General features: G+C 34.4%; 1 protein-coding gene across 1 annotated transcript; it reads left to right on the plus strand.

Moving 5' to 3' along the window:
* The first annotated feature begins 3,313 nt into the window (after positions 1 to 3,313).
* Positions 3,314 to 9,692, plus strand: LOC132033955 (putative UDP-glucuronate:xylan alpha-glucuronosyltransferase 3). Its single transcript, XM_059424139.1, has 4 exons — positions 3,314 to 3,688; positions 5,383 to 5,592; positions 5,822 to 6,459; positions 8,046 to 9,692. The coding sequence occupies exons 1-4, from the start codon at positions 3,624 to 3,626 to the stop codon at positions 9,074 to 9,076; spliced, it is 1,944 nt and encodes a 647-aa protein (XP_059280122.1). The 5' UTR covers positions 3,314 to 3,623; the 3' UTR covers positions 9,077 to 9,692.
* The last annotated feature ends 2,056 nt before the right edge of the window (positions 9,693 to 11,748 follow it).

Raw genomic sequence — 11,748 nt, forward strand, 5'->3', positions numbered from 1 at the left:
TTTTTTAAAAAATATTTTTTGAAAAGCACTTTAGCCATTTTTTTTAATTAAGATAATTTTAAAAACTTGACTAAACAGACTATTAAACTCAAAAGGAATAGGAGTATGTTACAATAGGAAAGAACTGGTCAATATTGACTACTACGTGAATAATGGGATCGATAAGCATATGTTCAGCATGCAGACAACTATTAATTGACGAGGCTCTACAAAAGCGAAAGATAGTCTACCAATCACTCTCACAGTTAGATCCATGATCTGCATTACTTCTGGCCGGTCCTAGATATAAATAAGAGACAATCCACTTTACCCCTAATATTTAAGGGTGGAAAACGATATCCCTTTCACATATTGAATGGGAATGATAACCGCCTTATGTAATATTTTCTGATGAGAATTTTCTTTTTTTTACGAATAAAGATTTTTTTTTTCTTTTCTAGAATTAAATTACAAAAATATATATAACTCTTATTATTGTCTCCATTCCTATTAAAATGCAAAATAATGTACTTATCTTTTAGAATATAACAACTACTTGGAATAATTTGTTAATAAATTTCAAGCTATGCGGCATTCGTTTTATCAATAATTTTTCATACCATAAGTTAATAACAAATGTTGTATCAATAATTTTTCTTCCCTAATTTTAAAAAGTTGGATATAATTGGTGTTTAAAGTTTTAGAGTTTTTGAAAAAAGACCGTATGAACTAAAATTTGAAAAATTGTTGGTTTTCTCTTCAAGAGCTATGCTATTTATGAAATGTTTCCAACCATTCGATACTTCTATTTAGGACATATATAAATCTTATTCAACGTGTGCGTTTTATGCCAAATTACAAATTTTGGTAAAATTCTACTCTTCATTCCAATTGATATGAAAATTTTGACTAGACACAGAGTTTTAAAAAAGAACTCTTAAAATTTGTGGTCTAAATAAATTATAAGATATTCTGTATGACTATAAATCCTCTTATTAATAGTGAAAAGATTTTTTTTAAATTATATTATTCCCTCCGATTCAAAATACTAGCTCACTTAACCTTTAACACACCCTTCAAAAAAATACTAACTCCTAGCTTGAAATTTATTAACAAATTATTCTAAATTATTCTAAGTAATTATATCCTAAAATATAATTACATTATTTTCAGCGGAATGGGTGAATGGGTCGATAAAAAAAGTTATATATTTTTGCAATTTAATTCTAGAAAAAAAAAAGATCTTTATTCAAAAATAAATAAATAAAATTCTCATTGGAAAATATTACGTAAGGGGACTATCGTTCCCATTTAATATGTGGAGGGGGTATCGTTTCCCAACGCTTAAATGTTAGGGAGGTAAAATGGGATTGACTCTATAAATAAATCAAGATTAGAAATACTCCACTTGAGAAGAACTCCACTTGACTACCAAGGAGATTTCCAACTTCTATCAACCTTTAGGAAGCATTTACACCCTTGATTCTACCAACTTTTGATGTTTGCTCCTTTAATTTTCCCTACTTGGATATGTATTAAGGTGTTGGGAAGAGAGTTCTAGAGGTTTTGGAAGTTTGGAGAGGTGAAGAATGAGAAAAAGAAGAGGGAACCGTGTATATATAAAAATAAAATTTGGACCCGACCCGGAATATACGGTTCAATATACGGTCCGTACAATTTATACGGTCCGTATATTGGGACCGTATGTTCCTTCCGAATCTCCGGAGAAAATTCACCCTTCCGGGAAGGGTTCTACGGCCGGATCTACGGGTCGTATAAAATATACGGTCCGTACATTGGACCGTATAATCCCCAGTTTCTCCGATTTCGTTCTCGTCGCTTCGTTTGATCTCGAATCCTTAGGGAACTTTCTTGGTACTCGTATAACACTTCCTTAACGATCTAATGGACCTTATAACTCGTCCTCAAGACCTTAATAAATACTCGTTAGTTCAATGACCATGAAATCCTTCCCAAACATAACGTGTACTCCACTTCCTTTTGACGAATCTAGTCTCACCAAGTCCTATGACTCAAAAATCCTATCGTATATACATTAAGGCTGCCAATCACCCTCTTGTAGTTGTGAAGGTCTTGTGTCCGCCTTGACCGACGTCAGTCCATTCACGACACAACGTCACGAAATTACCGAGGTGTAGCAATATACTAAGCTCTTAGACAGCCTTCAAGGGAAAGCTATTGAATTCCCTTTTGCTAAAAGTTTGGACAAAATTCTTCGTCAATTTAGGCGTTATATTATCACTAATAGACTAGAATTTACAAAACAACGTATAACTGTAGATTCTTACGGCAAACTTGAAATATTTAAATGCTTAATTAATTTTAAATGCATATGTTTCTTAGATTTTACTTCTTTATCTGTATGATACAATTAGTTATGGATTTACAAGTAATTTACTAATTATTTCAATTTTTAATTAATGAGATTTGAAAATCAATTGAGATTTTAAAATTAACAAGTAATTATTTTCGTTTATAACATAAAAAGTATAAAAAATAGCTGTTTGCATACTTTTGTTTGTAACGGTTAAATGAGATCTAAACATCAAATGTTTGTATACATACATAATAGCACCTCACTATAGCAACTATGAAATTTTCAAGCAAATGCTACCATTATACAGAGATTTGACTGTCCTGGACAAGTAAAAGTAGATATTTATTTTCGTATACTAGACAAGTAAAAATAGACGGGAGTACTATATATAAAGGGTCGAAAGTGTAATAAAAGGTGGATTTAAATATTTTGTATACTAAAGGGGTATTCTTTTACAATTTCCCTTTTAATGAAGTTGTACCTCTATTAAATTTGGAGTTAATGTTTTGGCTTTGTTCTTTTAGTTTACCTGTTTAATTTAACCAATTTTCTATTAAATTAGACAGAGAAATTACTGTTCCCTAATAAATGCTGACCAACCTACAATAAATTGCTATGATCATCACTCAGACATGATATCACCTATTATAGGAAGGTGATAACACTCTTTCACAAATATCCTTTGGTTTGTTCAACAACTGGGATTAATACAAATAATGTACTCTAGTAGGAAATTACAATGACACGATAGCAATTAGCAAGTGTCTCTTTTTGTTTTATTTTTCTTCACATGATTTCACAAATTTGAAAAGAATTAAATTATACTTTATATAATCATACAAGAATTTGTAACAATTTTTTGATAAAAAACATTTCTTTTAAAAAAGAAAAAAAAAACACCTGGTCTGGTGGACCTTTAATTTTTTTTTTCCTTTCAAAGTGGACCTTTAATTTGACTTATTTTTTACCAATACCTCAAATTTTACAATAAAGAAAATTGTCGTTTCTTACACACAAACATAGTATAAACTTAAGCCGCCTTAAATGCCTACTAATAATTTAGTACTATACTTAACTAATGTTTTTGATCTGTTTCACTGACAAAAATCAGGTCTTGATTCTTTGGCATTTTCTCCAACTTCACATCTACCGATCACACTATTTCTTTGTTTTCCAAAGAGTCAACTGAATCAAGAACTGATTTTTAGATGGTATTTTCTTGAATCTTTGAAATGTGAACTTGGGTTTTGTTGAATCTTTATTATTGAGCTAGAAAAATTCAAAAAAAAAAAAAAAAGAAGCCAAAATGAGAAGTTTAGCTGGAGCTGCACCTAGTCCTATTGAACCTAGACAGAGGCTTTCTGTATCCACGTAAGTATCTAATTATGGTCTCTACTTGTTGATTTTTTTCATTGATCTTAATTTGTTTTCTTATGGGCACATTACTGTATTCACATTTGCTTACTTTCTTGTCCATGTTTACATAGTTGGGTGTGCTTATTTTGCTGTTTGTGTATGCGGGTCGAGATTTTTTAGTTTTAAATTTTGAGAAATGGGGTTGAATACTGAAGTTTTGAGTATAAATAAAGTTCTTTTTTGCTTAGTTTCATTTACTTCTGAGCATAATTTGGGGGAAAATGAAGAGGGCAGGTTGGGTGAGATTGTGCTAATTTATGGATTTCTTGTTTGAGAGAAGATGTACATAAATTTTGGATCCACCTGTCACCCAGATCAGAGTTTGGGACACTGGGTATAAGTTCATTTTCTTGGGGGATGATATTGGTAACTTCCAGTTAATCTTGTGCCATTGGTAGATCTCGAAGCACTGAATGTCATCGAAGTTTAGTTGTCGAAATTCTATATCCTAAATGTGAAATGAAGAGACTACTTTTGTATAATGTTGTTTTTTTATTATCTTTGCTGCACCTAATTTGTGTTTAATGAGAGTCTAGTTGTAATAGAACACACCTTTTACTTGTTTCGATAGCAACCCGTGATGTGAGGTTAGTTGTGCAACTGCTTTTGTTTTATTGGATCTTATTCAGGCACCAAAAAAGTGACACATTTGTGCATGACATTTTCAGCTGCTCGAGTTCTTTTCTTCCACGTTATAGGCTGTATTTAATCGTCTGACTGCTAGTTCTTTCTGTTTTATCATTTCCTGTATACTTGCTGACTTAATGGAAAATTTGAGTGATGAAGACCTGCTTATCCGAGAAAAATTATTTAAATTAGGAGTCTTGCTGAGAGCTTGTATATAAAGGTGATCAGATGTAGTAGACTAGAAATGTTTGCATTGCTTTTTGACTCCTGCTCTTCTCGTTTATCCATCCAGATCACTTTCTTTTTTTTCCTAATACCAAAATCCTATTCCTTACTGTATATACAAGTTCAAAATTTTTTATGTATATATAGTAGATGTTGGATCCTGTTGGCTTTTTTGTTTGTTTATTTTATATATTTGAATCCCCTTGGTGAAATTCCTGGCTCCGTCATTGCTTATGAGTTTTACTCACATTAGATAACTTCCAATCACACATAGTATGTATTCAGATTAAGAGGAAGAGGATGTAATGGAATTATGGAAGGGTATCATTTGTTGGCCAGAACAGAATAAGTTTTTATTTTTTTTTATTTTTAATTTTTAATTTCATTCTGGCATAAAGTTCTATTAGTAGAAAAAGGGCATTTGCCACAGTTAACGTTCATAAACTTTTCTATTTGGAATGGTGGGAGATTTTTTAATCTCACAAGTGGTTTCTTCCTCTCCGTTACATTGTTAAGTTTTCTTGATAAAAAAGTGGTTTCTTTCCTCTCCGTCTTTACCATGTCAGGTTGGAACGAAGCTTTTGAATAGTCAGATTTACCTCATCCTTCTTTACCTCTGAAATTAGTACGACGCCATTTTTGTTTTTACCCTTCTCCTGGAAATAGGAGCAGAGGTTGTGAGTTTGTCATCCTTAAAGGATAAAAAATTCAGAAATCATCCAACATGATAGTTCTTTCGTCATGTTTAAGATTAGGTTTCCTGCTTTTTATATGCTAACCTCTGCTCTTTGTTTCAGCGAGGAAACAAGCAAACGAAGGTTCTTGAGAAGTAAAGTTTTCAGAGATGGGGAGAGAGGCCTTCATAGTCCTACCAAAAACAGGAATTTTAGCTGCAAATTCCCAACTATAAAGCTTATCTTAGGTGTTTTTGCTCTGGTTGCAATTTGGTCACTCTGGCATTCTCCATCAATTTATAACACAGAATACATATCTAGTTCAGGCGCTCGGTAAGTATTGGGTGTTTTGTCTTTGTTAATATGTCCTTTATGTTAAAGATAATACCATCAAATAAAATTTCTCATACATTCTTATCTTGGGTGCCCTTCTGGGACCTTCAGATATGAGTATTATTTATTGTTGCATGTGTAAATAGAGAAACTTCTACCAGTTGGACAGATTATTTTCTGATATTCTAATTCTTTTTCTTTGTGTCAATGGTGAAAATCCTGATTCTAGGGCTGCTTTGGTGCACAGAGAGTTAAGCGATCATTCTTCGGCTGATCAACGTTATACATCACTTTTAGATATTGACTGGGACCAAATTTCTCACGTTCTTGAGAAACTATCTGATAGACATGAGTATCAGGGAGTAGGGATATTAAACTTCAATGACAGTGAAATTGATCAGTGGAAGGAGTTATTACCTGACGCTGAGCATGTAATATTGAACCTAGATCATGTCCAGAATAATATAACATGGGAAACATTATATCCTGAATGGATAGATGAAGAAGAAGAATTTGAGGTTCCCACATGTCCTTCTATACCCAAAATTCAGTTTCCAGGTAAACCAAGGATTGATCTCATAGTTGTAAAGCTTCCGTGCAAGAATTCTAAGGACTGGTATAGAGATGTTGCTCGTTTTCACTTGCAGCTAGCAGCAGCAAGGTTGGCTGCTAGTAATAAAGGGTATCATCCAATACATGTGCTTCTGGTTACTGAACATTTTCCAACTCCCAATCTGTTCACCTGTAAAGAGTTAGTTGTACGTGAAGGCAATGCATGGCTATATGAACCTAATCTGAACACTTTAAGAGAGAAGCTCCACCTCCCTGTTGGGTCATGTGAACTTGCAGTTCCTCTCAAGGCTAAAGGTTAGTTCTTGATAGTTACGTTTATGTCAGAACACGATAACTCTGATACTGGTATTACTGCTTATTATTACTGTCTATTATTACTGATGCTTTTTCATCTCTCCTTGTGCTGGGGGTCGTAAACAGCCTCCACCCCGTCAAAAGGTAGGGGTAAGGTTTGCATACACTCTACCCTCCCCAGACCCCACCTGGTGGGATTATACTGGGTATGTTGTTGTTGGTTTAATTTAGGGAAAAGGGCCAAAAATACCCCTCTACTTTGGAAAAAGGGCTAAAAATATCCTCCGAACTTATTTTGGGTCAAAAATACCCCTCTCATCCTTAAAGTTTTCAAATATACCCCTGTCTTGACGGAAATTATCCCCCCAAATAACCCGAAATCCTTTTTTAAACCTGCTCTATCATTTAAACGCGACCCAACTAAATAATAACCCATAAGATCCCCTTATTCCCCCAATCGTAGGTATGAAGTTTGAGGGAATTGGAGAATAAAGAGGATCTTATGGGTTATTATTTAGTTGGTTCGGGTTTAAAAAATGATTTCGGGTTATTTTGGGGGATAATTTCCGTTAAGACAGGGGTATATTTGAAAACTTTAAGGACGGGAGGGGTATTTTTGACCCAAAATAAGTTTAGAGGATATTTTTAGCTCTTTTTCCAAAGTAGCGGGGTATTTTTGACCCTTTTCCCTTTAATTTATTAACAAGTAAAAACGGCCAATCTGACCATTCCTTGAATTTTACTCATTGCCCCTTGCAAGACATTGCTGGGTCAAGTTGAGCTAGGTGACCGTAAAGAATGGATCTTGGGCCTAACTCAACCCCAAAAGCTAGCTCATGAGGGGAAGATTACCCAGGTCCAGATAAGGAGTCCAAACACCCAACACACAACCGAGGTGGGGTGTTGAAGAGTCCGGCATTGGATGAAAAAGGGATGGGTGGTCTCTTTATATGGACTTGGACAATCATCCCGTCATGAGCTAGCTTTTGGGGATGAGTTAGACCCAAGATCCATTTGTTTACATGGTATCAAAGGCAGGCCTATCCCAATTCTTTGTTCACCGATGTTGGGCCCCCATATTATATTGTCCACGCTCCAGTTAACGAGGTCTGGGCATGCGGGGGAGTGTTAAGAGTCCCACATCGGATATAAGGGATGGGTCATTGGTCTCCTTATATGGACTTGGACAATCCTCCCCTCATAAGCTAGCTTCTGGGGTTGAGTTAGGCCCAAGATCCTTTCTTTACAGTGACATTGCTCCATCAATATTGCTTTTTTCTGAGTCAAAAACTTTAGACTAAAGTTATTTTCTTAGCAGAAGTGGTATTCAAGCTGAGTTTTGACATGGGACAAATATTTGGGTTTCCTACGGAACACCACGTACATTCTTTCCGGTTCTATCTTTCTCTATTTTGTTGTGTTTTCTTTCATTTTCCTGGCAACTTGGGGAGTGTGGAGTGGAATAAGCAGTTGAGCACTGTTTTATTGTTCCACCTAAAATGAAAACAATGAGAGGATTAACCTCCAAGTTCAAGTTAATTTCTCGAGAAATGATAATCTGAATCTAACATCATAAGTTTCTGCAGCAAATTGGCACTCTGGAAATGTAAGAAGAGAAGCCTATGCAACTATTCTCCACTCAGCAAATTTTTATGTGTGTGGGGCCATAGCTGCAGCTCAGAGTATCCGCATGGCAGGTTCAACAAGAGATCTTGTGATACTTGTTGATGAAACTATCAGTGACTATCACAGGGGTGGTTTGGAGGCTGCCGGTTGGAAGATCCACACGATAAAGAGAATAAGGAATCCTAAAGCTGAACAAGATGCATACAATGAGTGGAACTATAGCAAATTTCGCCTCTGGCAGCTGACAGATTATGACAAAATCATCTTCATTGATGCGGATTTGTTAATACTGAGAAATATTGATTTTCTCTTTGAGATGCCTGAAATAACCGCAATAGGAAATAATGCCACCCTTTTTAATTCAGGTGTGATGGTCGTTGAACCATCAAATTGCACATTTCAGTTGTTGATGGATCATATCAATGAGATTGAATCTTACAATGGTGGGGATCAGGGGTATCTGAACGAAATCTTCACCTGGTGGCATAGGATCCCGAAACACATGAACTTTTTGAAACATTATTGGGAAGGTGATGAGGAGGAGAAGAAGCAAATGAAAACACGTCTTTTTGGTGCTGATCCTCCAATTCTCTATGTCATACACTACTTAGGTTTGAAACCTTGGTTATGCTTCAGAGATTACGATTGCAACTGGAATGTGGAAAAGTTGCAGGAATTTGCAAGTGATGTGGCACATAGGACGTGGTGGAAGGTCCACGATGCCATGCCGGATAACTTGCATAAATATTGTTTGCTTAGGTCTAAACAGAAGGCTGCACTGGAGTGGGATCGAAGAGAAGCTGAGAAAGCTAACTATTCAGATGGCCATTGGAAGATCAAAATAAAGGACCCACGCTTGCAGACTTGTTTTGAAGATTTTTGCTTCTGGGAAAGCATGTTATGGCACTGGGGCGAAACGAACTGGACAGAAAATGCCACAGCTTCTCCAACACCTCCCAAGGTCAATACTGCTGCGCTTTCTTCGTTGTAACTAGGAGGTTCCATTACTATACCTTGCTACTTCTGTAAGTAATACAGAATCACAGCTTGAATGTCAACCAATGCCATAAGTATAAATGGTATTAACACTTGCCCCGCCCTCGAATATAGTCTGTTCTGCAGTTGTGTTACTTCAATTGTTTGACATCTTGTCTTGTTACCTATACAACTGTTTTCTCTTGACCAAATGGGGGTGGCTTCATGAGTTGGTTTTTCTCCAACTATCTTATTACTTAAGTTAGAAGGGAGGCTTGAAGTACAACAAAATTGTCTCCGTGAAACCTATCTATAAGTCACAGATTCGTGCCATGGAAGTTGCTCGCGTCAGGGTAGGCTGCCTACATTACACCCCCTTGGGTTGTGCCCCTTTCCCGGACCTCGTGTAAATGTGGGATTCTTGGCTGTCTTTTTCCTGTTTTTCTTGGATTGGTAAAGGGTATTGTATTAAATTGCCGCAAAATGCTGCAAAAAGGAGTCACTGTCTCATCGAGAATCTGTCTGTTTTGAGGCACCATATCATTGTTGTATTGAGAGTAGTAACGAAGTAAACTCGCATTATTTATGAAATTTATTGATTATAGAAAGCCCAATGTTTCATTTCTTTTCTATATCCCCCTTTTTCATCATTTATGAACAACTTTTTCCTGCATGGGGTGGTGGTGTCTAAAGGAATGGGGTTTTGGTTGAATTTCTTGAGGGGGGAAAAAAAAAAAAAAAAAAAAAAAAAAAAGGACATGCGTTCTGTTTTATATAAAGGTATTTGATTAGACATAGAGTTTAAGGATTAAAGAAGAGTTTTTGATATCTAAACCGCACCTTTACTTTCTAAGACTAGGTAACTACAATGAAAATTTCCAATCTCATTCCATCAATCTTCCTTTGTATGTCTATTTTTTTTTCTTTCCTTTAACCCAAATGAGATTCTTCTAATTTGGTGCAAAAATGTCGTCGCCCTTAGTCAACTAGCTAAAAAAATGCCCTTCTTACTAATGGTTGTCCAAAAAAAATTGCAAATAAAAGAAGGAAATTTACCCTTGAACTATTCAAAATGAAACAAATTTGCCCTTGTTATTTTCATTTTTTTTGGGTTGGAGGTGGTTGAATATGTGGAAATATAACAATTAGAAGTAAGTACTATATAGACTTCTCCTTTCAACACAAAAAAAAAAAAAAAAAAAAAAAAAAAACGTTGATAGATGCCTTTTTTTTTTCCTTTCTAGTTCTGTATGAGTTGGTATTTCTGAACATGAAATCATGTACTTGCATAACTATTTAAAAATTTATTTTCCGACATAATTAATTCAGTAATGGATTCAATTTACTAACTCTAAGAATAATATGATAAAAAAATTCAAATTCGGTTATACCTCGGTACGTTTTATTACTTATTGTAATTTTAGTCATCTCGGGTTTCACTTGAGAATATAATAATGTCGAAAGAAAATTATAGAATAAATATTTAATTGAACTTAATAATAAACTTTTACGTTACATAAATAAAATTGGCAATGTATAAAAATTATCATGTAATATCATAATCTCTAATATAAGTATTTACTCAAGTATTTACAATTAAGAGCACTAATCTCGAACTTTAAACAAATGGCAAAATTGGCCTTTTCCCCTTATTTTGGAGCAGCAATTAATAGGAAGGGTATTCGAACTACTTGTCTAATTGGAGGGCATGTTTTAAACTAGTTGGCTAACACAAAGATGTTTTTATGTCAAAAATCTAACGGAAGATCAATTTGACCTATTTCAAATAGTTCAGGGATGTTTTTGACCCTTCTTGCTATTCTATTTAATGAAGTTAGGTGTTTAACTTAACTGTTTGTATCTACGCATGATTAGATATTTTCATTTTTATCACATTTCACAAGTAATATGATGTAAGTTTTTTCAACATATCCTTACATTTACAAGTACACATATCTATATATTTAGCCGCATTCAATGTCTACATCAAATTAAACATAGACGATAGCACAAGGAAATTACTCAACTTACCGAACAAAATGAGAAAAATTTAATAGTTCGTAATAAAAACTACTCCCTCCGTTCACTTTTACTTGTCCAGTATTACAAAAATAGATTTTCATTTTTACTCATCACTTTTAGCATATCAAGACAAGATATTATTTTTTCCTGTTTTACCCATATTATTAAATACTCACTTCAAATCATTTTTTAAATCCAATAAAAGTATGCACCAATTAATATGGATACACTGGTAAATTATCTGACTTTTTATTATTTTTTAAAGGGTATACATAATCAAAAGTGAATAAATAAAAGTGAACGGACGAAGTACTAGTAGTATACCTCTAGTATGCCAAAAGAAGTTTTAAACGTATTTAGCAGTGAATAAACAATGGGAATATTGAGAGATTCGAAAAAAAAGAAAAGTAAAATTTGATGATATATTAAAATACAATTACGAAAACAACGCTGTGTGTGACATCATCCTGCAAGTCCCTATTAGACCCACTTGGGTCTTCGTTTGTTTAAAGACTTAGGGCACTCTCAGTTTATAATGCAATAAAATAATCTACTTCTTCTTCTTGGACTATGATTATTACACTATCCCCTCCTTTAATTTCACACATGCTCTCTCCCATTTTCCACTCTTGAAGGGAAATAAAGCCAAAAAATTAAAATTCTGTC

The sequence above is a fragment of the Lycium ferocissimum genome, chromosome 10 (genome assembly GCF_029784015.1).
Source record: "Lycium ferocissimum isolate CSIRO_LF1 chromosome 10, AGI_CSIRO_Lferr_CH_V1, whole genome shotgun sequence".
In the NCBI taxonomy this organism is placed as follows: domain Eukaryota; kingdom Viridiplantae; phylum Streptophyta; class Magnoliopsida; order Solanales; family Solanaceae; genus Lycium; species Lycium ferocissimum.